This window comes from Garra rufa, chromosome 2 (genome assembly GCF_049309525.1).
Source record: "Garra rufa chromosome 2, GarRuf1.0, whole genome shotgun sequence".
In the NCBI taxonomy this organism is placed as follows: domain Eukaryota; kingdom Metazoa; phylum Chordata; class Actinopteri; order Cypriniformes; family Cyprinidae; genus Garra; species Garra rufa.
In genome coordinates, this window is record NC_133362.1 from 10,634,372 (window position 1) to 10,660,756 (window position 26,385).

Consider the following 26,385-nt stretch of genomic DNA (forward strand, 5'->3'; position numbering starts at 1 on the left):
TGTTTGCAATGCAAGTGATCACACTTGCTACTTCATGTCCAGTAAAGCGCGCGTTAGCCTCCACTCTCCGCACAGACGATAGAATATGAGTCTAACAGCGCACATACAGGTTAAACGTTTAAACTAACATTTTGATATGCTTGAACTCTTTAATATCTATAGATTTTATTTTAGGCAAGTCGTGATGATTTAAGAAAGCTAAATTGATCAAGCATATGAACTCACCGTCTGCCGCTGGTCGCTTCTTTAAAAAAAAAAAAAAAAAAAACTTAGCCTATATTTAACGGGAAAAAAATGCTTTAAACTTTTTTCTAAATTAACTTAAAAAAAACCTGAAACGAAATATAATTACATTGTCATTTGGCCTATATACAAAATTGAACTATTTTAATGGCTAAAAAAATGGTAGTATAAGCTGTTTTGGGAGAAGTGGCCAAAAAGACGATCTTGGGTCGGAGTCTGGCCAGTCTCTTACCAAGAATTCTGCCAAGAGCTGGGCTAGATTTTAGGCCTATTCAGGGCTCTATACACAAAGCAACAAAAAACCTATTACATGCAAAGGAAAGACTTCAAAGCTGGACAGCACCATGCGCTCCGTGAGACTGGGTTGTGCGCTCAACATTAACACAATTCATATGAATGCGTAATTCAACTGTGTATACTTTACACTTATATTAAAAATTAAATGAACGGCACGTCTCAATCTTAGTGATGATGTAAATGTAGCCTAATGCACGAAACTGCGCTCACATGACACGTGTGTAAGAATACTGTGACAAACAGCACGAGACAGCAGTACTCCTCTATCTCAGCTGGTTGGGGGGGCTAAACCGAGATATTCAAAATTCTAACGGGACTATAGCCCCCTAGCCCCTTTGTAGAGCAGTCCCTGTCTGCAAGTGCGTGGCATGTGATTCGTGTAAGTCAGGAGCGCGTGCGCACTCTGGTGAAAGCGACAATACTGCGATTAAGGTGTTTACATGCCGGTATACTTCGATTAAAATCGGCGTGCGCCACCTATGTTAATACGATTATGCTTGCTGCGATTATGAGCTTAATCGCATTATTATAATCGAAGTATTGCGTTTACATGGGGAAAAGTTTAATCGCAATATTGCCAAAATCTCATTATAATCGCATTAAGAGGGTCCATGTAAACGCACTCATTGACTCAGCTGGACAGACAAGGAACCTAATCCCACCAATCAGTGATCATGGAAATCTGACCAGAGAGGATTGAGTATCCAACTCCATTTTGGACTTGTTGCAATACTTGACACACACCCATCTCACACACAGTCTCACTAATAAAGCTAAAGGTTACATTCAGAAACAAAAAAAGATTTATAGTCAGATGCTACAGTATTATAGAACATTATTTAGTTCTACCAACAAAAAAAAAAATAGGCTGCAGTTCTTAAAAAACCATCGACATTGTGTTTTCATACCCAGATCATGCAATGCACGTTTATATGTCTTCAACCTCTGGTTCACCTGTGTGGTGCATTTGTGGGCTCTTAATGAAGTCTTCAAATTCCTCTCAGTGGTAGCAGCAGACTGCTGTTAAACTAACATTATAATTATCTGCAGTATGCCCTTTATTCAAAGCCAAACAGGCCTGAAGTATTCTGTCATTTAAACAGATGAATGCGCGTGCTACAGTTAGCTAATTGACTAATTAGTCTAATTAAGCCACTTGCCAATTTGGGAGTGAGCAAACAGAGGCGTCTCAGTGGAATTTTCCAGATAGAAAGAAGGAGAGGGTCGTAAATTGGCTGGCTGATAAACTGCTGCAGTGAGACACCACATACCAGAAGTACCACTACAGACATGGCAAGGGCATCAGTAATGGTAACGGTAACATTTAATTACATTGTCAATAGATTTTAGTTTATAAGTGCCAATAACAGTACATTAAGAAATTTAGCACAGGTAAGCAGTGTACAGGAACAATGGGAAGAAGAGTGCTCCCTAAAACTCCCTAAACACTTATACAGTGTACAATGTCTGCAAACTAGTCAGAATAAACACATAAGACCATTGCGTGATACCTAAAACAATAATAATGATTATAATAATAGGCTTTTGGCAGTCCCCACTTTGCTTCCTGTCATACTGTCCAATTTAGCAAAAAAGAAGAAATAGGCAACATTTTATAATATAAAATAATTATTTAAACAGAATATGCCATCAGCATGTAACTGTGTAAATAGCCTCAAAAGCAGGCCGCATTTCTTAAAATAAAGTAAAATAAAATACATGTGTTTGAAAATGCCCTAGGAAAGTGGGATTTTAGAGATTAGCATAACATTACCATTTTGTGATGATCATTAGAATGTAAATGAATAAATGGTCTTACAGACAGGCAGCACAAAATAAAATAATAATAATAAAATAAAATAAATATTTAACAGAATTTGCCATTAGAAAGTAACTGAGTAAATGGACTTAAATGTGTTTGGAAATGCCCTAGGCAAGTAGAATTTTTAGAGGCATAACATTACCATTTTGTGATGAATATTAGAATGTAACTGAATAAATGGTCTCACAAAGAGGCAGCACAAAATAAAATAAAATACAATTAAAAATAATAATAAAATAAAATAAAATAAAATAAAAATAAAATAAAATACAATTAAAAATAATAATAAAATAAAATAAAATAAAATAAAATATTTGTGATGTCATTTGTGATGACCATTAGAATGTAACTGAATAAATTACAAACAGGCAGGACAAAATAAAATAAAAAAAATTTTTTAAATTTAAATTTGCCTTTATTTTGCACACAAAAAAAAAAAAAAAAAAAAAAAAAAAAAAAATACTTTTATTCCATAACTTTCTTTTCTTCTTTTTAAAATTGTTTTAAAAACACACAGCACAAAATAAAATAATATAATTAAATTTTAAAAACACAAAATAATAAAATTTAAAAAAAATATTTAAACAAATTAATAAATTAATTAATAAAATGATATGATATGATATGATATGATATGATATATATATATATAAAATGTAATTAAATGTAATTTTATTTAGTTTAGTGTAATTTAATTTAATTTTACCTGTACTTTTGACCAAATAAAGCAGCCTTGGTGACCATAAGAGATTTCTTTTGAAAACATAAAAAAAATCTTAACTACAAACTTTTGAACCAATTCTCAGTCTTTTGGTTTGTTTGTGAGACAAATTTTTATTAATATATTTATCTGTTTATTTATATATATATAAATAAACAGAATTTGCCATTTGAAAGTAACTGTGTAAATGGTCTTAAATACACACAGCACAAAATACTAAAATAAAACAATAAAATTAAATATTTTTAACAGAATTTGCCTTTAAAGTAAGTGTAAAATGTCTTAAAAATAAAATAATTAAATAAAATAAAACTTTTATTCCATAACTTTCTTTTCAAAATTTCAAAAAAGATAATGGTTTCCACAAAAATATTAAGCAGCACAACTGTTTTCAACATTGACAATAATAAGAAATGTTTCTTGATCATCAAACCAGCATACTAGAATGATTTCTGAAGGATCATGTGACACTAAAGATTGCATTAATAGTGCTGAAAATTCAGCTTTTCATCACAGATATAAATTACATTTTAAACAGATTAAAATAGTTTATTTCATGCAATATTGTAAAATTAAAAAAAATGTACCAACCCAAACTTTTGAACAGTAGTGTATATTTAGAGTGTTACAATTCCCTTGTAACATTTGCCCCTTATAAACAAGCACATTCTCACTGAACAAACGCACTGACAAAAATTCATCAAGCAACATGAAACACTTGATTCTGTACAAACACAGATACTGCTCGCCGTGATTATATACATAAACACACACCCCAGTGAAAAGTCAGTGTCCCCCTCTAGTCATGAGTGTGAGTGTGTTGGTCTGCACGCATTCATTCGTTTAAGAGTGTGTGTTTGTGTCGGGGTGTGCCAGTGCGTGTGTGTCTTTTGGAAGTCCTCCAGTACGAGGACATCTGCGCTACTAATAAACTATAACTCTGACAAATTGGCACTGTCCAATCATCCGCCCTCTCCATGAATAAGCCATCAGAGTCATCCAATCAGACATGGCTGATGGCTTCGGCCACCAATCAGAGTCAGGCAGGGCAGAGAGGACACACAGGGCACGCTGACACTGCTGCGGGTGGAAATGAACCCTGACTGAACCGACGCTGGTCTGGGAACAGCTTGTCACATCCTAATTAATCTCAATAAACAGAAATGAACATATCAGGGTCTTTTAACTGGTCATATAAAAAGTAGTTGACTAGTTGTGAGTTCAGTGTTAACCTCATGTAACTGGCTCATCAAACAACATGCAGCATCAGCGTCTTTGCTGTTCAACACTGTGTTGATTGAGAGTGTGTGAGTCAAGGAAATGTTAATGCTTACGATACTTGATCAGCATCAGGGCCGATCACAGGAATTTTGGCTTGTATGCACATAACAGAGGGAGGCAAGGAGAAACGATCCAAGAACAATGCTATAAAAACCATTCAAACTTGCACTAAATTATAATTAACTGAGGGCAATATATGTCCAAATTAAGCAATGCAGATGACAATATTATGATAATATCATGGGAAATATGATATCATGGTCATGAGGTGATGAAAAGTTTAACATAATGCTTAAACCAGTCCTGCGTCAAAAAATGTATACTTCTCAACTACGCAGAATGTCTACATATGTAGAATTTGTTTCTAAAGAGATGCAAGCATAGATCAATCACAATTTAATATAATAAAAAGTTAAGAAAGAATTAAATTGGAATTCATTGGTTCTTCATCTAATTTTTTATACATTGGTCATTTCTAATCGTGTTGCTGAAAAGAAATCTATTTCATATATGTATTTTATATATTCATATACATACACACATATACATTTGTAGGAATTTCATAACCTATTAAAATATAAAATAATAAGAGATTAGGACATTACAAAATATTTAAAATAAAATAGATATTAAATTGATTGTAACTGATTTTAAGTTGTAATATTTAACATTAATTTACATTTTTATATTTTTTTTATTTTATTTTATAAACTATTAAAACATATTAAATAATAAGATTTTAGGATATTAAAAATAACAAAAATAAAACTGATGTTAAATTAATTTATATTTATATAATCCAACACCATTTTCATCTCAGAATGCTATTTTATCATGTAAATATATAATGTAATTATATTTAACTAAAATATAAAATATCTTATGCTCTCCAAGGCTTCATTATTTGACCAAAAATACAGTAAAATGTTATTATGAAATATTTTTGATTTACACTTGACCCTGAAACACTAGCACTCTCTATTGTATTTGTATATCTACTTGTTTCTATTTATTTCTAAAAAAAAATGTATATTCTATACACACACACACACACACATATACACATATACATGTATATGGATCAAAGGCGAAAAAAACGGTTTAAGCATAAAAACAATAAGCGTAATACTGCTTTAAATTGCTGTTCTTCCAAAAAACTAAAATTAAAAAGTTTTCCGTTTAATTTAATTGCATTTTTGTTTTGTTATTTGAGCAAAAAATAAATATCATACATTTTCCCCTAATTTACAGAAGACACCCACTAAAATGTCATTCATTGTAACAGTCTTGTCAGGCATATTTGCAACAAAAATCAATTTATGACATTAAAAGGCGAATTACTTTCACCCTAAATACTTAGTTTTAGTATTTTTACAAATTTTACATTTTTTAAATTTGCCACTATCCTAGCTTTTGCCCATTTGCCAGTATGATTATTTTACTAATTTAAAACACAATAAAATTTAATATGCTGCCTTATTCTTTTATATATTTTATTATGTACAAGTCAGAATAAGCATGTTTGAATTTTTACATAAATATTGTGTTACACCGAATAACAATGTAACATTATTTCAACCAAATATTGACATTTTATTTTCCAAAAACGTTTAAAATAACCATTTACAACTTAAATATATTTTAAACAGTAATTAATTCCTGTCATGCAAAACGTCTAGGTTACGAAGGTAACCCTCGTTCCCCGAAGGAGGGAACGGAGACGTTACATTGGGATCTCGCTTGAGAGACCGATCACCTCTGAGCCTTATTAAAAAGGCCAATTGAAAATTGGCGAGTGGACGTGCGCGCCGGCCACGCCCCCGTACATACGGGTATATAAGATGGCTGCGCGCACCACTCAGTCAGGCTTTTGCTGAAGAGCCGGGAGAGCCCAGCGTCAGCGCGACGCCAGGGGCGTGGCAGGGGAATGTAACGTCTCCGTTCCCTCCTTCGGGGAACGAGGGTTACCTTCGTAACCTAGACGTTACCCCTTCAGTCGAATCACTTCGACGTTACATTGGGAACTAGACCCATGGAAAAGGCCACGACCCTGACGCCGCGTTACGCACAACGCCACGTGCCGGCAGGTCTTCCCAGACGTGTCCGCAGGCGGTCATTGAACGTAACCTTCCCAACGCCCCGAGGCCCCCTTTTTATAAGGGGCCTGCAGGGATGCCAGATGTACTGAAGCATGGGTTGGGGGGGCGGAGCACATGCAATTTGTGCATGTGGAAATGAGAATAATTCAATATATCCATAAGATTTCTTAGGGATACACGAGGGAAACAGCGGTCTCCTCCGCTGGAAAATATTGAAAAGTATAGCCACAACCTGCGGGGCGAAGGAGACCCAGGCAGGATCACAGCCAAGGACTACTCCGCATCTAGCCCTGACTGCGGGGCATGGAGGACCCAGGTTCGCCGGAGGGAACATTCTGGGAGATAGCGCACGGATCCACGTGGGAATGGCGCAGCAAGCCGACACCAGCCGTCCCCCCGCTCGCCTGAAGTCTTATGTTAAGACACGGGAGGAACGGCCTCTGCGCGGAGGTTGAAGAACCTAGCGAAGGTATTAGGTGTCGCCCAGCCCGCAGCTCTATAGATATCTGCTAGTGAGGCGCCATGAGCCAACGCATAGGATGAAGCAGCACTCTTAATGGAGTGGGCATGAACACCTAAGGGGCATGGCTCTCCCAGATATAGATAAGAGAGGGAGAGGCATCTACCACCCAATGAGCCACCTCAGTTTGGGGACAGCATTCCCTTTCTGCTGAACCCCAAGCAGATAAGCTGCTAGGTGCGTCTGAAGTGCCAAGCGAATTCATTTTCACATAGACACAACACCGCAAGGCTGGGTCTGCCTCCTCCAGGGCAGAGCTTGCAGGTTCACCACCTGACCGCGGAAAAGCGTGGTGGGGAACCTTGGGCACAATAGCCGGGCCGGGGTCTCAGGTAGTAACGTGAGAGTCGCCGGGCCCGAACTTCTTGACACACTTTGCTGGCAAGGAAAGCTTGTAGGTCTCCAACCCTCTTAATAGGAGCCGGGGCAGTCAGGAGCGCTGTCTTAATGACAGGACTCGACTGAGGCCCACTGAGCACCTCTGGGGAACCTTTGCTCGTTCAATGGGAGCCAGGGCAGTCAGGAGCGTTTTTCTCGCTCGACTGAGGCCCGAGGCTCCAAGGGAGCGCCCCGCGGCCTGAGAAGGCGACGGGGAAGCTTCCCTACAGAGAAGTTTGTAGGTCTCCTTACCCTCTTGATGGAGGCCAGGGCAATCAGGAGCGCTGTCTAAATGACAGGAATTCTAGCTCGACTGAGGCCAGGGGCTCAAATGAAGCGCCCCGCGGCCCCGAAGGGCGACGGGGGGGTCCCAAGAGGGTATGAGGCGCGGTCTGGCACCTCTGAGGGACCTCACGACCAGTGGGTGCTTACCTATTTTGCTTCATCTACTGCATGTGATATGCGGCTAAGCGGCGGCATATATTCCGAGAGTCGAGGGGACAGCCTGCGCTCCAACTCTCCTGCAGGAAAGGAAGCACTACTGCAATCGTGTATCTCTGTGCCTCTCAGCGAGAGGAATGCCAGTGATAGACCTCATCTCAGTGCGTGAGCCCAGTACCGAGTGATAGTTTGTATCACGGGCCTGAGGAAGGCCGGAGAGATCTATGGTGTCAAGCCGTGCCCTTACAGGGAGGGACTGCCGCGAGGGGAAGGTTACTAAGACCTAAGTCCGGGTGGGCCGTCCTTGCAGCGCAACCTCCAGACTTACTCCTCGTCCTCCCTGGACTCGCACAGAGTCTGCGCAAGGAGGCTCACTGGGGAAGGGCGTACTTGGGCCCCGGAGGTCAGCTATGTGCCAGAGTTACTCTGGCAATGGGAGGAATCGGGAGGGCGAGCGGATGTGGCTGGGCCTGCCGATATAACTCCAACTAGCTGCGTCACGGGGTGGAGTCGCCATTCTGCAGGTGGGTGGACTGCCGTGGGAACCGGGGGGCTGCACGGTTGAGTTTCCCTGCTTTAAATGAATGGCAAGTAGCAAAATCTGCCACGTTGGACTCCATGGGAGCAGATGGGAGGAGCTGTAAGCCTCTGTTGTACATGGCAACCCAACCCGTGGTAAGCCACGGGCTGACTTGTCGGCAATACTGCGGGAAAACGCCAGTCCGGAGAGAGCCGAGATGCCATGCCCATCATAGGACTCGATCGTGCTGCAGCGGTCTCACATGAAACAGCTTAACGGCAAGTGGCTAGAGCTGACATGTGTCCCAGGAGCCTCTGATTTGAGGGGACCGCTGAATAGTTCCTGATTAGCTCAGAGACTACAGCACCAACTGCGCGCTCTTGGTAGCAAGGCGGGCCGTCTTGTGGACCGAGTCGGGCTCCCGACCGAGGAAAGGGATTCCCTCGGTTGGCCTGAAGGACCAGATGGCGGGGGTGCCGAGGCACCAGGTCCCTGTATTCGCACAACGGAACTCACGAGTGGGCTGGTAAGCACCAGTCGAAGAGACGGTTGAAGACGCGAGTACCTGTCTGCCGAAGAGGGGACAGGGGAGCTCCTATGGCCTAAAGAAGGCAGGAAGGAGAGGGACTAGCCAAGTGGAAGCACCTCGCGCTGAGCGCTCGACCCCCGGGGCAGACTGCCGGAGGGGTGTGCACCGGGGAAGATCGAGACGTGACAGCGGGTGCCCTTCAGGCAGATGGCTGCAACCCAGCCCTGGAGACGGAAACATACTTGTATGTGCGTCGTCGTGAGCATGTGTGCCGACAGCCTAAGAAGGGATCGGAACAGAGCTCCATCCAGGGCGGATGTTAACCCACCACTCTAACTGGACACGTGAAGTCAGGACTCTTATCAAACCCCGACCTCGTCCCGGCCGGAGAGACAGGCTGGATCGCGTCCTTCGCCAGTAGGAACGCGACCTCCGCAGGCAGAACAGAGGCACGCCTGTTTCCGAACAAAGAATGTAAGGGGTACCTGTGAGTCTGGGCGGACGCCTGGAGCCGGGCCATACCGTCCGTATCAACCAGTGTAGTGGTATCAAGGGAACGTTGACCGGCGTGACCGTGGTGGGGCAGCCTGGGGAAAGACAGGGAAGGAGACAAAACCCAGAAGGATAAACGTCCTGGAGAAGTGTCTAACTGCGCTAAGCAGTGCTTACCTACTTCCCTGGTTCCCGCGCTGGCGACATCCGGTCCCGAGTCTGGTTCCGAGGAGTGGAAGTGCTGCTCAGGAAGGAAACTCGGGGCCGGGGCCCCAGAGGTGAGAAAGCTGGGTCTTTCTGTGATTTCAAATGACCGGCTAAGTCCCGCTTCCAGCGGGAGTGCCGACAGAGTAGCTCTCTCCACCTCCGGGGGTGCTCGCATCAGGGACGCTTCGAAGCTCGCCTGCGAGGGTCTTCCGTCGCAGGACCCTGAGAGGCGAGCGGCGTCCCTCTCCCACGGGCGGCTCGACGTCGGCTGCGAGCCTGGATCGTGTGGCTCAGCAGGGGACGGAGCTGCGGGGGGACGCCCTCGGCGACGGGCAGGCGGAGGCGGGGGCCCAGGCGGCGGAATGGTAACTTCGCGGCGGGGCAGGATATGTTGGACGGCCTCCGTCTGCCTCTGGACCGTTGGAGCGCCAGAGGAGACGCCCAGCCCGAACGACGGGGAGGCGTACTGCTCTGGCAACTCGACGGGGTATGCTGATGGGCGGAGGATCGCAGGCTTTTGGGGGCCGGCGATACGTTCGACGCCGCTGAGCAAAAACCCTTCACGGTGTCGCCGAATAGGCCGCTCTGGGGAATGGGAGAGTCGAGAAAGCGAACTTTGTCGGCCTCTGCCATCCGGGCCAGAGTCAGCCATAGGTGGCGTTCCTGGACCACGCAGGTGGACATCACCTGACCAAGGGGACACGCCGCGACCTAGTGGCCCGAAGGGCGAAGTCAGTGGCGGCGCGGAGTTCTTCAAGTACCCCCTGGTCAGGACCACTCTCGTGCAGGCCTTAAGGTGCCTGCACCTGGCACTTTTGCAGTGTTGCAATGGCCTGCAGGGCGGGGCAGCGTGTCGGGGGGCGCAGAAAAGGCCCAGCCGATGAGGGCGGAAGAAATTTCACATGCCCTAAAAGGGAGACGCGGAGGGCCCCACCAGGCGGCCGCGCCCGCGGGCAAAGGTGCACCGCGATGGCGCGCCCGACCTGGGGGACCGCCACGTACCCCTTGGCTGCCCCGCCATGGAGAGTGGCGAGGGGAGAGGAGCTGGAGTGCGCTTCAAATTAATAGGGCGCCATCGATTTTGTCAGCTCCTCATGCACATCCGGTCAGAACGGGACCGGGGGGGAGCGCGGCGCTGCCGCCGGTGCCCCCCCCAGGAACCAGTCGTCCAGCCTAGAAGGATCGGCCGGAGGCCCCTGAGGAACCCTCAAACCGATCCCCCCCGGCTGCCCGGAAAAGCATAGCCGACAGTTCGACATCAACCTCCGGGGGGGCAGCGACCACGGGTGGGCGCCGCGGGAAGAGATGTGTCACCGTCTGACTCTCCCTCTGATGCTGTGACAGACATCTCATCCTCTGCAGGAGCACCGAAGGAGACGCTCAGCCCGCCAGGCGGGGAAGCGTCTGCTGCGGAAACTCAACGGGACCGCGCTGAGATAGAGAGATCCGCAGGGCTTTTTGAGCCGGCGGAACGCTGTCTATCGTAAATTGAATGTCCCCCCCCGCGCCCCACCGCGGTGGCCGAAGAGCATAGGCGGCTCAACGGCTGACCACGGGAGGGAGGCGGGGGGAGCCAGCTCGCGAACGAGCGGCAGGACTTCAGCGTGGTCATGGTCATGCTTTCACCGCATGAACCATTCATGAGCACCACCCCAGCGTGCTCAAAGCCTAAACACGTGAGGCAGCGCTCATGTCCGTTCGCTGAGGAGAGGAAACTACCACATCCAGAAACGCACGGCCGAAAAGACATCCTGAAAAGGACGTCTAAAACGGCTGCTAGAAATTGCTCTTTTGTGATCCCGGTTTGCCCAGGGAGGGGCCGCGGGGCAATGCACTCGCCGGGGCTGCTCGCTGGAATGCAAAAAGGCTTTATATGGCCGTGAAAACGGCCGCCCGCGGGACCGCGCTGACGGCTGCCAAACAATGCTCTTTCTGTGAAACACTCTTTTAGTTATGGCAGCGCAGCAGCAGGAGGGAGCATGAACTCTGAAGAACTCTTCTCGGCTGTTTAGAGGCTCGACACATCGGCTCTGAAAGCAAAAGTCTGACTGAGTGGTGCGCGCAGCCATCTTATATACCCGTATGTACGGGGGCGTGGCCGGCGCGCACGTCCACTCGCCAATTTTCAATTGGCCTTTTTAATAAGGCTCAGAGGTGATCGGTCTCTCAAGCGAGATCCCAATGTAACGTCGAAGTGATTCGACTGAAGGGGTAACTGAATTTTCAGCATCCATTAATCCACTCTTAAGTGTCACATGATTGTTCACAAATGTGTAAAAATCACAGTTTAAAAGAACAGTATTTATTTTAAATATGAGCCATGAGAAAATCTTCTGTAAAATTATAAATGTCTGAACTCTCACTTTGATCAATTTAATGCATTCCTGCTGAATAAAACTATTAATTTCTTAATAAAAATGAAAAATCCTACTGACCCAAGACTAAGTTTATACACTTTCAGACAATGTTAGCAGACAAATTAAATAAACCAGTAAGAGCGTAAAAGGCTTTTTTTTTTTTTTTTCGAAAAAAAAAAATCGTAGGGCCTGAAGTAAAGAAACACCCTATAATGAGTTATAATGTATTAGAGGCATAGTAGTGAGCTCTTCTGAAACACACAAGCACACTTGTTTGCAGACGGTTCAGGTAAAATGGGCTGGATGGCAGAATTCAGAGATTTTATGGATAAGTAAGGTATAAGTGTATTTGCGGTTCAGAGAGCCTCCTATCAGCAAGAAGGCCCGATAGATCTATTTTAAAACCAACTCACGACAACACGCGGCAAGGTGATGAAAACCCTGACACTCTCAAATTGCCCTGTCAATCATCGGGGTCCCTAAAAACGCTGAAATACATACAGGCACAGACAGAAACTTAAAGACAGAGACTGTTAGAGTAAAACACCGCTTGAAACCAAACACTCAGGAGAGTTAAATCTAAACCAGCGTATTCCTAATTTTGCTGCAATCATGTACTTCTCTTCTCTTTCTCTGATGTAGTATCACAGAGGATTGGTTTGCTAACACTGTCCTCATCTCTTTGCAGCTTTGAAGGAAATACTGAAGTAAAAGTGTGATTTTTTTTATTCCATTAGGTGACACCAATAAATATTATATAGATAATAAAATACACATTTCAGCTTAAAAGATGCAGACCAAGAGAGAAATATTGATTAACATATGCATATGTATTGATAAAAAGGCTTCAATCTATTAAAAAGTAAGTTTTTACTTAATATTTGTGACCCTGGAACACAAAACCAGTCATAAGGGTTTGGTTTGTTAGGATACGAAATATTTAGCTACAGGATACAACTATTTGAAAATCTGGAATCTGACAAAAGAAAAAAAAAAATCACCTTAAAAGTTCTTGGCAATGCATATTACTAATCAAAATTAAGTTTTGATATATTTATGGTGGGAAATTTACAAAATATCTTCATGGAACATGATCTTTATTTAATATCCCAATGATTTTTGACCCATACAATTGCTACAAATATTACCATGCTACTTAAGACGTATTTTATCTGTATTGGAGTATTAAACAACATGCCAGTCAAGTCTAGTATAAAAATGTAAAAAAAAAACTTAAAGCATGTTGTGTTTACAATATTCGATGCTGTATTTCTTGTTTTATGCACTAAATGCACAAAAAAGTTGTATTCAAGCACAGCAGGAGAAAACATATAAAGTCAATGTATTTGAGTGTTTTTACTCTTGGTGATTCCTTATGAGTATTTTTATGACGACAAACCGTTTTTTAGGCCTAAAACACTGTACAAGTGCTTTACTCCATATATACTTAAATTCTAAATATGTGTTTATCATTCAGTCCATGACAACCGGGAGGTTAAAAATGGAAGCAAATAAGGAAGAGCAAGGCAAACCACAGACTGAGGGTCAGATAAGAGCACAAAAGCAGCTTATGATAACAAGAGGTCACAAGGTTAAATAAACATGCAAGCTCTTCGACCTAAAGACAGGAAAACTATGAATAAGGGATGAAGAGAAGTAGAAAACGGAGAGATGGGAAGTACAGACAGCAAGGAGGGATTAACACCCTTTAGAAAATGAAAAATCTTGCCAAAAAATGTATGTCGAAATGTGCACAGCTGTATAGCCAGTGCTTTACAGGTGATGAAACTTTGAAAAAGAGGGTTTTACCATGCAAACTGTTCAAACATACTACAAAAAAAAAAAAAAAAAGATCAACCAGTTGGTTGTAAGCAGCTAATCTACTGATTTTGGTCACAGTTTTCTATGCATATCTTGTATTTTAGCATTTTCATTCAAACAGAATTTGAAAATGAGGTACCTTTCAAATATTTCATTCGCATAATTGTCTTAAAAAAATACCACATGTAATCATCATGTATAATATATTAATGCATATTTAATTAATAATAATTTTTCTAATATGTGTCTTTGGCATTGTTTACACATAAAAGCAATTGAACATTCTGAAACTCAGGCCAAACATGGTCCATTCTGCATTTATGGACTAAATTCATGAAAGCTGAAAAATGTGCTCATCTGTGAAAATTTGAAAAGATCACATCATCAGAGTGTGTGTGTGTGTGTGTGTGTGTGTGTGTGTGTGTGAGAGAGTCACTCACCAACTGGTGTGTTCTCATAGATGAGCAGGTACGACTGGAAGAAGTAATTCTGGAAACGAGGCGGCTGATTAGAGGCTGGAGAAGAGAGAGAGACACAGAGACATGGGTCTTAATAAGAGAAAACACACACAGTTACAGCTGTTACATTAGACGGCAAACAGAAAATGACATTGATGAACACCTCAAATGAACTCTCTCAATGTGGAGCCACCTCAAGCTTGCTGTATATGTGATATGACAAGAACTCAGCCACTTCTACAGTAAAATAAAATGTTCTCCAAAGCTTCCTTGCATTACTATACCCCACCATTTGTCATTGTATAGAGTTGGCTGGTTCTTTGCAGTACTAACTGAAAAAACAATGTTACTAACTTAACTATATTTTGCAACTCTGTTTTTTCCCAGTAACAAGCTATTTTTAAGCAATAAATATCCTTACTGTCAATTTTGGGTTGCTCTATTCAGAAACAATGCATTAACTTGATCAAAAGTGATATTTAGTAAAGTAAAAACTTTTTATTCAAGAAAGAATCCAAGAAAGAATGTGTCAGTTTTCACAAAAATAATCATCAGCAAAACTATTCAGCATTGATAACTGAAAAGTTTCTTTAGCAGCAAATCAGCATATTAGAATGATTTCTGAAGAATCATGTGACACTAAAGACTAGAGTAATGATACTGAAAATTCAGCTTTGCACCACATGAATACATTACATTTTAAATTATATTAAAATGGAAAACAGTTATTTTGAAATGCAATGTTTCATAGTAGTGCTGTTTTTACATTTTTTATCAAATAAATACACCCTCGGTGAGCATTTACATAAAAAAACAACAATAATAATAATAATATTATTATACACATACCAGTGGTGTGTGCAGTGGTGTTCTGAATTTCTTTGTTTTTTTTTTTTTTATATAAGTTAATATCCTAGTCAAAATTTGTTTTGGTTAAATACACATTACTTACACTTTTAGAAAAGAAAAAAACAATCCTATTTTATATTTTTACATTAACAATGTAATCAATATTTTATTTATTAAAGCCAGGTATGTATCTCATCAAGTTAAGGTTTTTAAGCATTTTACTTTTTTTCAAAAATAATAACTCAAGGCACTAACAATGTCAACAATATATTTTTTTTGTGAACCCATGTTCAACTTATCTTTTTAATAGTAAACCTTTAACTGATTTTTTTCAGATCATCAGTCATCAAAACTCAGTAAATATTGGTTTAAATTAAAATACTACTTTTAAAATGTTAAATTTTCAATTAAGTCAATAAATATTAAGACAAACAATTATTGACTTAAATAAAACAACCCAGCATGTCGGGTAAAAACATTTAACCCAACCTGCTGGGTCAAAATAACCCAGCATGTGTTCTGTCCAATATTTACCCAACTAATCTATTTAATAGTTAACTTTTAACTATTTTTGAATTTTTCAGATCATCAGTCATCAAAACTCAGTAAATATTGGTCACCAACATGTAGATTTAATGTCACCAAGCTGATTTCTCACTAAAAACTCCCACAGATCATGTTTTCATGTCATTTTAAGTCTTATTTTGATGTAACAAATTGGTTATTTCACACACTACTTATTTAAGAACATAAGTATATGATTATAATTATTAATACTTAAGTATATCATATAATGCCATTATATTGTTAATTCAGACTGATTTGTGAACACAGAACACGCACGAACACACGAGGCGTGATTTATTGCATGAACCAACCACAGCCTTACATAATCAGTCCTATCGCGATGGAGGCATGTGACTTTCCCCTATTCATTCTCAATTACCCCCCACCAAACTCACTGCATGCTTTTTGGGTCTGTTAAAACTCAATGGGCTCAGGGGAGGCAAGAGAAAAACACAGACTTTACCTGCTGGTGGAGTTGTTGCACAGTCTTTGTTTGATTTATACGCTTTAATGTCATATCAGTTTTTACAACATAACATTTCTTACTTGAATTCCCCTACACTAGCTCTCAATATTTAACTACTGCACACTTTGCTCTGACATGTGTAAACTTCCACATCTGCACTTGTTGTGTGCGAGACATGTTTCCCCAGTGTATATACGCGTGTGTGTGTGTGTGTGTGTGTGTGTGTGTGTGTGTGTGTGTGTGTGTGTGTGTGCGTGTTCTCTTTCCAGGGGTAGCAGGAGACAAGCTGATTTGTCAGGAAGATCAGGAGAGCTTTGATCATGTGCATGGGTAGTGGGCCACAGAGACAACACACTCCAGAAAGGGCTTGCGTGTGTGTGTGTGTGTGTGTGTGTTTGAAGTGCTGGTGTCGGATAGGGTGAATCACTTTTTGACTCCGCTTTGAACACGGCAAGAACAAACCAGATACAGAGAGAGAAAGAAGGATGGAGACGCCGAGCAAGAAACGAGAGCCATCGACTGTGCGTCCGCCAATACGCACTAACTAGAATCAATCTAGGAGTAACACGTCAGCCCGTGTTAATTACTGAACCATTAAAGAATGGCAGCAGAGATTAAAACGACTTTTAGGTGTGTGACAAACTGGATCACATATTTAATGAGAGTTCCTGCCAAAAGCGAAGCCTGCCGCATCTGTCCCGGCTTCGGCTCCAGATCTTTACACAGTCATGACAAAATTAATGAATACTGAAATTAATACAATTTAATTGAATTTTCACACTTAAGACTGAGGCCTGTTCCACACGTTCATACGCCTATGGCTGTGTGCAAAACAAAACAACAAAAAATCTCTTTTTTTTTTTTTTACTAAAATGCTTGGATTCAGCCAGTTGGGTCATTTTATTGGGTCGTTTTTAATATTTTTACCCAAGTTCAGGGTAGTTTTTCTGCATTCTTAAAAAAATAAAAAAAAATAAAACACCTGGGTTAAATTTTTACCACTTCCCCGAACAGCAGTCCATCACCGGCTCAGATTTCTGTGATACACCGGGACGAGAATTAGCACTATTTCAGTGAAATATGGTTACAGAGAATGGTTGAATACACTTAAATTAAAATACTACTTTTAAAATGTTTTTTTTTTTTTAAATGCTGTTAAACAAGTTTAAGTGTATTGCGGTTGCCTCTATAATTATTAAGTCAATTAATATTAAATCAAACAATAACTGACTTAAATAAAACAACCCAGCATGTTGGGTAAAAACATTTAACCCAAGCTGCTGGGTAAAAATAACCCAGCATGTGTTCTGTCCAATATTTAGCCAGCGCTGGGTTGCCAAATAACCCAAGTTGGGTTGTTTTTAAGCCAGCATTTTTTAGAGTGCAGTATATGGCACATCGGAATTAGCAATGCTTTTGCCACTGAGCCAAGATTTGTGCAAAATGCACTTTAAACGAATTTATCAAACTTTCTATTCAATACCGTTTAGCTTACACTTTGAGGTTTGTAATAGTTCTCAATGGCCAATTTTATAATTTACAGCCATTATCAAAGAGAATCTAGGTATCACAAAAACAAATGCCTCCGGCTGCAGTTATGCTGCAGACCCAGGATGTGTGAAACAGGCTTGATAGCTGATGTTTTCCCATTGTGACATTGACTGAGAGTCTTTTGAGTGAACAGGTCAGACAGAGCCTCACGTCAAATCAGATCTTTTCACAGACACCATCATTTTTTTGAAGACAGCTCACCTCTCTTCCACCACTTACGTTACATAATATGGATGTAACGATATTATCAATATCATGATATCACGATAGCAAAACTGTCTCGAAATTATCATGGTCACATAAAGATATGAAACAATAGGTCTTCTGTTTTTTAAATATATTTAAACTTCTATCTCTAACATAAAAGGTAATTAAAGTTGTGTTTTGGGCCATTATGCTTTGACACAGTATCTGTCAAACTGGCTTAATCCCTTCATTAAGTCTTTTTTCTCTGTACGTTTCAAAGTGAAGCGCACACATTGTTGAGGCAATCAGCTCGTGATTCTGTGTTTTCCATGCCTCAGAATGTCTCTGTTCACAGTGAATGAATGCTGTGAACTTATTTTTGCATGCTCTGTGAGTTTAGTGCAAATTTGGGAATGCAACGGCCACCAGTTATGTATTATTTTCACGGCAGATGATTACAGCACTTCACTCGATTTGTAGTGGGACGCGTTTTTGTAAGCATGTTTTCACTGAAGCTGAATTTTTACTTCAAAATAAAAGCTCTACTGTCGTTTCCATCAAAATAAAAGCTTAAAAGTGCAGTATGAATTGCTGACAGCTAGCAGTATAAATGGGTAATGTTACTGTAGTCCAAATTCAAAACATCTCTTTCAAGTGTAGAAATTAGGAAAGTAGTATTGTAATTTTGTTAAATGTTATTTTTTTTTTCCAATTCTTTATCTTTTTTTATCGTATATATATATTGTATATATCGTAATATCGTATCATGGACTTTATATTATGATATTATCATATTGTGAGATTTTGATATCATTACATCCCTATTAAAAGTTAAAAAAAAAATTCACCAAAAAATAAAAATCCCTTATTTTATTTTATTTTATTTTAATATTTTATTTAATTTGGACTGTGTTTACAGTCCTAATAAACTATTTGGTCCTATTAGACTTCAGTGAATAATTACTTGAATTTCTGTTTATATTTTTAATACGTTTGTGTTTCTCACTTAAAATTAAAATACAGCATAGAAGTCCTATGGATTACTTTTCTGGTATTTTTGTGGTCTTGTTTGGCACTTGATATTATGGGTCATGACTAAAGCTAAAAATAAGACCACAAAACAATCAATACAGCTTATGCATGAGTCTTCTGAGCCATACAACAGCTGAAATATAGTAATTCACTGAAAATCATGCATTTACATGTCATTTTTAATATGAACAATTGCAAAAGAAGATTGAAAAGTTGAGAAAGAAAGAGATTTAAAATTGGCATGACATGAAAATCACTCTATTTTCTAAATGCATGTTACTGATCTTATTGTAAACAATTCATTTATGAATGTTTAAAGAGCTTAGAAAATTTAAGCATGAAGGTTTACCTCTAAAATTAATGTCAGTATGTCAGTAGAGCATAAACATATCACATAAAGCTATTGTATGGCTTCAGAAGACTAGAAATATAGTGCAAAAGGTTCTTTTTTTTACGTTACTTTCATGATGCATTCTTGTCCTTGTGGAGGCTTGACAGTCATGGTCACTATGAAAAAGTCTGGATAATTCTTTTTGTGAACTATTCCTTTAAACTCTTACTTTTCTGGGTGAGAAGTGTTTAACATTCAGTCTCGAGTTGTCCTGGGGTTCAGGGCTCAAACTCCCTCCCTAATTTACCTCCATTTCATTTAACCCTCCAAACCCTGAACCAATCACAGAAAGCTAATAACCATGAGAGAACAGCTCCCTCAGGACCTATGAGAGACAGAGAGAGCAAGGCAGATTCATGAAGAAAGATGGAGTGTGTAAATGATTGAGAGAGGCTCTGCCAAAGAAAAGGACACAGACAGGAAGAGGAAGCAAGGAGAGGGCAGTGAATTATAAACTCCTGTGGGCTGATGTTAAGTGGCAGCGACACTGTGTTGTTAAACGTGCCGCCGCAGATCGCAGGTGTCCGACACACAGGCGAACGGAGAGGAATGATAGACAGGCGCGAGAGAGCAGTGATGGAGTGAGATGTCTGAGAAAAGACAGGAGTCACGGGCTGATAGAAGGACAACAGGAAGGTAATGAGAGCACAATGAAAAATGAGACAAACAGATGAGAGTGACACAGACGAGACACCGCTGTCAGCACAATCAGAGTTTTAATCTCAAAGTCTGAAAAAAAAAAATAAATAAATAAATAAATAAATATATATATATATATATATATATATATATATATTTATTTATTTATTTTATTTATTTATTTATTTATTTATTTTATTTTAAAAAAAATGTCTTCTTAAAAAATGATTGATCGTTATGCTAGATAAAACCCTGATTCCTCAGCTGGGATTGTGTAGAGCCCTTTAAAGCTGCATTGAAACTGCAATTTGGACTTTCAACCCATTGATCTCCATTGAAGTCCACTATATGAAGAAAAATCCTGGAATTTTTTCCTCAAACCTTAATTTCTTTTCGACTGAAGAAAGAAAAACAAACATTTTCGATGACATGTGGGTGAGTAAAATATCAAGACACTTTTATTCTGGAAGTGAACTAATCCTCAAAATGGAGTGCAACCAAGGCCGCCTTAATGCACGGGCTTACCTGGGCTGAAGCCCAGGGGCCTCGCAATATTAGGGGCCTCCGATGGTCGGTTTTTTTTTTTTTTTTCCGTGTGTTCAAGGCTCTAAAGCTATTATCTGAATGTCTATATAGTTGCTTACAATGTTAGTCAGTCAGACTGACAGCTCCCCCGTGACAGGTGAAGTGACATGTGACAGCCCACCACCAGGGGTGGTTTCCCTTTCCTGCGCTACTGGGTGTGTCCGTGTCATTAATTTAGTCGGAAGTTTGAGAGCGGTGATCAAAATAAAAAATGAGTCGGAAGTTTGAGAGCGGTGCCCAGAAAAGAAAAAAACCTTATTAAGAAGGAGTTGCGCGAAAAATCTCTGCTAAAGAGCATCCCAAAGCTCACCGGATTTTTTAAACCAGCCTCTAGTGCTACTGAAGATGCATCCAGCACTGGAGAAACATCGCTTCACACACCGGAGGGAGCGGAGGAGGTGCAGGCCGCGACCGCCGCGCAGGTGGACGAGGAACAGCAGGGGACTGCCAGCAGCATCAATAGAGGGGAGGAGGAGGAGCGGGGTGCGGGTGAGTCTCAGAGAGAGGATGATGACCCATATAACAGTGAACCGGGCACTGGGCAATATTGACCCACAAGTGCGGGTTATTGGGCGAAAATGGGACCAAAGGTCTGTCAAAATAAAAATGCGGACGTGTCAGCATCGGAACGCAAATATAAACAGCAGAGAAGATTTTTCTCAAAAATGCATTTCAAACCCAAACTCAGTAATGGGGAGTTTGTGCCCAGAGAATGGCACTGTTATTCACCATCAGCAGGTAGTTTGTTTTGTTTTGCATGCAAACTATTTGGCCAGAACACGGAGAAATCAGCATTTGTGAGTGGGGGTTATTTTGACTGGAAACATGCAAATGATCGCATAGCAGAACATGAAAGCTGCGACAATGTGTTTGTGTCTGTGCAGGTGCATGTCATGTGATTGGTTCAAAAGGCCCGCTGAGGTCAGAGAAGAGGCTCCTACATTTATCTGTTGCTGTTCTTGCTGTTATCAGTTATATCAGTTTTTCATAATAGTGTTTAAAATCACACATTTTGGTTTTCGTCAACGTAAGTTGCTTTGTTGATAAATAAAGTGTCTTGTGTTTATGCTCAAGAGGGCTCAGTGATATTTTAATAACAATATTATGGTGTTTTCTGGCTCAAAGAAGGAAAACTCACATTGTTGCCAGATCTTGAAAGAAACTAATGCATTTCATGATGTAGATTACACCATTTTAAAACGAGACTAAATTGAGTGGATGGCGGGGGGATTTGGGGGGCCTACAAAACCTCTCAGCCCCGGGGCCTCCCATTAGGTTAAGGCGGCTTTGAGTGCAACATTATGGATCAGAACAGTTATCTCGAGATCTGGTTTTCTTGATGGTGTCTTGATGCAATGCTTATGTTGAGAGACGCTGAAAAAAAACCAGCCAAAGATGTTCATTTGATGCCATGTGCAAACAGACAAATAATTCAAAAACAGGTTAGTAAATTTCCTCTGAGAGCAGAAAATGAATTGCAATGATAAGCTGGCTTCAATAAAATATAATATATCCTATCTAAAGCAAGTTTTCGTAATTTAATATTGAAAAATATTGTGAAAAGTTATTACAATTTAAAATTTGTTTGAATACATTTTCTATACAGTAGCCAACATCTGAAGTGGATCAAGAAGGTTAATCAAAGTTGTCTTAAGACAAGAACGGGTATTGTTTTGGTTTTAGGACTAACTTTGATGAAAGATTTTGATCCACTTCAAATGCTGGCTACTGTATAAACATTGTGTAAATAATTAATTGAAAATAATTAATTTAGGAGACTCAGTATTTAGTAGAGCTCATCTATTATGTCAAAACTTAAATTACAAGCATTTAACAGCAAGACATAAAATGTACAAATTCTTTTAAACAATTAATTTCTAATAAAGCCTTGATTGGCTTTTTCTCCACAAATCAACAGAGGTTTGGTCATTTTACAAGCTTGTCAATTTGATTGCCAAATCAGCTTGACAATTTATAGAGGGTTTGCACTTACATCACGCTTTGGTCAATTGCCCAGATGTGTGGCCAAAATGGGCGATACTTGGATGTGAACAACAGCATGGATTTCACAGTTAATATACTACTGAATACATTGCTCTGCTAATTATACTGTCTAAACCACAGAAAAAAAAAGTGTGAAAGCTGCTACATACGAGCAGTATTAATTAAGATATTAGCCTAATGTTTCACCTACCTGACCAAAAAAGATAACAAAGACGAATATTGTCAAGATTCTTGCCCGGGGGCCCGTTTCAGAAAGGAGGTTAAGTGAAAACTCCGAGTATGTCAACCCTGAAATGAGGGAAACTCTGGGTTTTCCGTTTCAGAACGGGAGGTTTATTAAACCTGAGAAAGCAGGGTAAGTCAAGCCTGTTTCTGAAAGAGAGGTAACTTATACTCAGAGTCAGTTACCTTGGTAACTTACTCTGTGAACCAAACCTGGTCAGGAGCAGGTTTTCTTCGGTAAACCCAGAGTTTCTTTCGGTCTCATCCCCCTTTTTAAAGCGTAAGTGATGTTTAAATACCTCATTCATTCATTTATGCTTCAAAAATGCTTTTCTTAGTGAGTGTTTTGGAATGTAAATTTAGTGCATTTTACTTAAAACAAGAAAAAATCTCTTAATGCAAATGGAAACAAGATTATTTTTCTTACCCAATTGGCAGATAATATGCAAAATAAGAAAAATAAAAATTTAAATAAAGTGCAAAAACAATTTTACAGAGATTTTCATTAAAGGTTTTACAGAAAAAAAAGTTATTTTACAGAATTTCCCTTGCTTCAGTTACAATATTTTACTTTAACTTTGTGGTTTTTGTTTGGCAGCTGTAGCTGCCAGTGGTTTGACCGGTTTTTTTTTTTTTTTTTTACAGTGTAAGACTCTTATTTGACAGCTTTTACCTAGATTATTACAATGAAAGTACTAAATGTTCTACAGAGAAACACTGTTATCTTACAAATCATTACAATAAAAAAAACCTTCAAAGCATGCTCAAAGTAGAAAATGAATAGTTTGATTTAAAAGACAAAATGCAAAGTCTACAAATGCCATATAAAATGTACATTTTTAGCTTTTTTTTTAAAGAAATACAGCACAATTACAATTAAAATACTGCGCTGATGAGGAACATGGAACTTCACTTCCAGAGAAAAAATTTCCTGATAATTTGTTCATGTTCATGTCTTTCTTCCTTCAAGTCAAATAAAAAAAATTAAAGTTTTTGAGGAAAACATTACAGGATTTTTCTCCATATAGTGGACTACAATGAGAGCCAATAGGTTGAAGGTCCAAATTTCCGTTTCAATACAGCTTTCAAAGGGCTTTACAAGTTTCCAGTGGATCTTATTCCTTGGCTGGGATCATGTAGAGCCCTTTGAAGCTGCATTGAAACTGAAATTTGGACCTTCAACCTGTTGGATCCCATCGAAATATGGAGAAAAATCCTGGAATGTTTTCCTCAAAAACCAGAAAAAAGAAAGACATTTTTTCTTAAAAATGCATTTTGATTTAAGAAAAATTTTTTTAATTGGGAACAAGACAATAATACTAAGTAAGAAAAGCATTTTTTTTAGGTGCATTAATTTATTGCACATATTTTCATCATGCAGACACTGTCAAAGTGACAAAAACGGCATGTCCTTTCATACATAAGATTATTATTTATCATATACTATAGGATTATTTTGATTAGCCATATCCACATGCATATTTATTTGACCTGTGTCATTTTTAAATGGTAGTCAGAGCACATTAGTACAGACACTGTATGCGGAGGGGTAAAGAAAGTGTGCATTGCTGTAATGCTCTTACTGAGAATTTTAGTGTCATTGCCTACTGAGCACAAACTCATTGAATATGAAGCTGATTGCTGTATGGAATGGAAGGATGGCAGATGAAAAGGTAGTTCAAAAAATGTGTTTAAAATGATATTTTTATTTGACATATTTTAATGTCGAATATTTGTAAAATAATGTAGCCTACACTCATGAACCCTTTATGCTTAAAGCTTTACCTGTTGAATTATGTTTACTTCCATGTTTATCTGTTTTCTTATTATTATTATTTTTTATTTTATTTTAATTTTTTGCCTGTGGGATACCATGAAAACGAATAGTTCAGTAACTTACCGTTCTGCCAGTTTTTACCTTAGATATTCTAATTATTAATAAGTAAATAATTATATTCTTAATAATTATTAAGAATTAAAGTTAAGCATTGGCTCGAAGTATGTGGAGGTCTTTTTGGGGGGAGCTGTTGCCATGGTGAATCATAATTTCAGAGCTCCATTGATCATGTCTTTTCATAGTCGTGGTGCAAGCACTAAACTCAGAGTCAACCTACTCAGAGTGGATTGAACTAACTCAGTTCAGCTGTTCTGAAACCAAAAACTCAGTTTCCCATCTCAGGGTAACGCAATTCAGAGTTCAAGTTAAAACTCAGAGTTGGTTGAACCTCCTTATTGAAACAGGCCCCTGGAAATCCTGGTTCAGTTTGCCAACCACAAACAACTTTTGTTTCTCAGTTTTTTGCACTCTTGTCCTTGATTTTTGGCAGTCTATAGTACTCCAAATGTTTTTCCTGGTTAGTAAGGCTCAAAACATGACAATTTACCATTTTCAGCAGCAATAATCAGCAAAATATGTGAGTTTCGTTCAGTTCAGTGGCATTGTTTGCATTAATTGCAGCCAGTATGGTTAGATAAATTGATTCTTACACAAGCTAGAATATACACCCTCAAATGTAAGGTTTGCTTTGGTATGACACATGAAGAAACAAAGAGAGAAACTGTGTGTGTGTGTGTGTGTGTGTGCACCAGGTATTCCCTATATGAGGAACAAATGTCCAGACAAGTATAGTAATACCAGCAAATTTAGTTCTTGTGGGGACACTTTTACTAGTCCCCATGAGGAAACAAGTTTATAAATCATATAGAATGAAGTTTTTTGAAATTCTAAAATAGCGGAAAGTTTTGTGTGAGGGGTAGGATTGTGGTAAGGGGATAGAAAATACAATTTGTACAGTATAAAAACTATTGCTGTATGTCTATGGCATGTCCCCACAAAAAATGGACAGCAGGATGTGTGTTTGTGTGTGTGATCATTACCTTCAGAAAGTGTGTGTAGCAGCAAAAAGGAGAGGAGCAACTTGACCAAAGTCATCTTGCCTCCAGAACCTTCACACCACGACATCTCCAACCTGCAACACACAAACACGCATAATGAACATAATGAACCACTGCATTCAGAGTAACATCATGAAACAACCACAACTGTTTGGTGGTTTTGGCACTGCAGAAATGACACACTGCTCATTTGCTCACTGGTATTGTTTGGTCAAGCCTTTGTGATTGAAACTTGTCATTAAATATTCTATGATATTAGTAAAGCACAGCTGGTAATCCACATCTGCGATGTGAAATCCATCTCTCCAAATAAATAATGTATGGTTCATGTTGAGAGTTGTGATGTCTCCAGGTGAACCTCATTACAAGTTCATTGCTCCTGATGTCAAAATGTGATATGCAAATACAATCATTGCCTGCTTCCTGATAAACTGTAACAGACCGCACAAATCTCAGTGAGAAAAATCTCAAAGGTTTCACACTGGTAGCTCCGGAAATGGCATTTAAAGCACAAGTCAAACACTATGTGTCCAAGAAAAAGCACTGAAAATCAGTGGTTGTGTTGTACCAGTTTTAGGAGCCTCTTGTTCAGTATCTCAGACTGGTTCCCAGTTTTTGAATACGAAGTTAAATTTCTCATGCATGCAGCTAAAACAAACACATGTGAAATCACTAGGAATTTTTTCATGTTTTTTAAAGAAGTCTCTTATGTTGATCAAAGTTCAAAAATACAGACAAAATGGTAATATAATGAAATATTAGTGCAATTTAAAATACAGATTTTCTATTTTAATATATTTTAAAATATCATT

At 39.6% G+C, this 26,385-nt stretch overlaps 1 protein-coding gene across 1 annotated transcript in view; it reads right to left on the minus strand.

Annotated features, from left to right (window-relative positions):
• The window catches only part of cdh23 (cadherin-related 23), a 317,998-nt gene extending 292,358 nt beyond the window's left edge, over positions 1-25,640 (minus strand). The window contains exons 1-2 of the mRNA XM_073834861.1: positions 25,556-25,640; positions 14,169-14,243 (exon numbers count right to left, since the gene is read on the minus strand). Of these exons, the coding sequence (XP_073690962.1) occupies positions 14,169-14,243; positions 25,556-25,640 (160 nt within the window). The remainder of the gene's footprint in view (positions 1-14,168; positions 14,244-25,555) is intronic.
• Between the last annotated feature and the right edge of the window lie 745 nt (positions 25,641-26,385).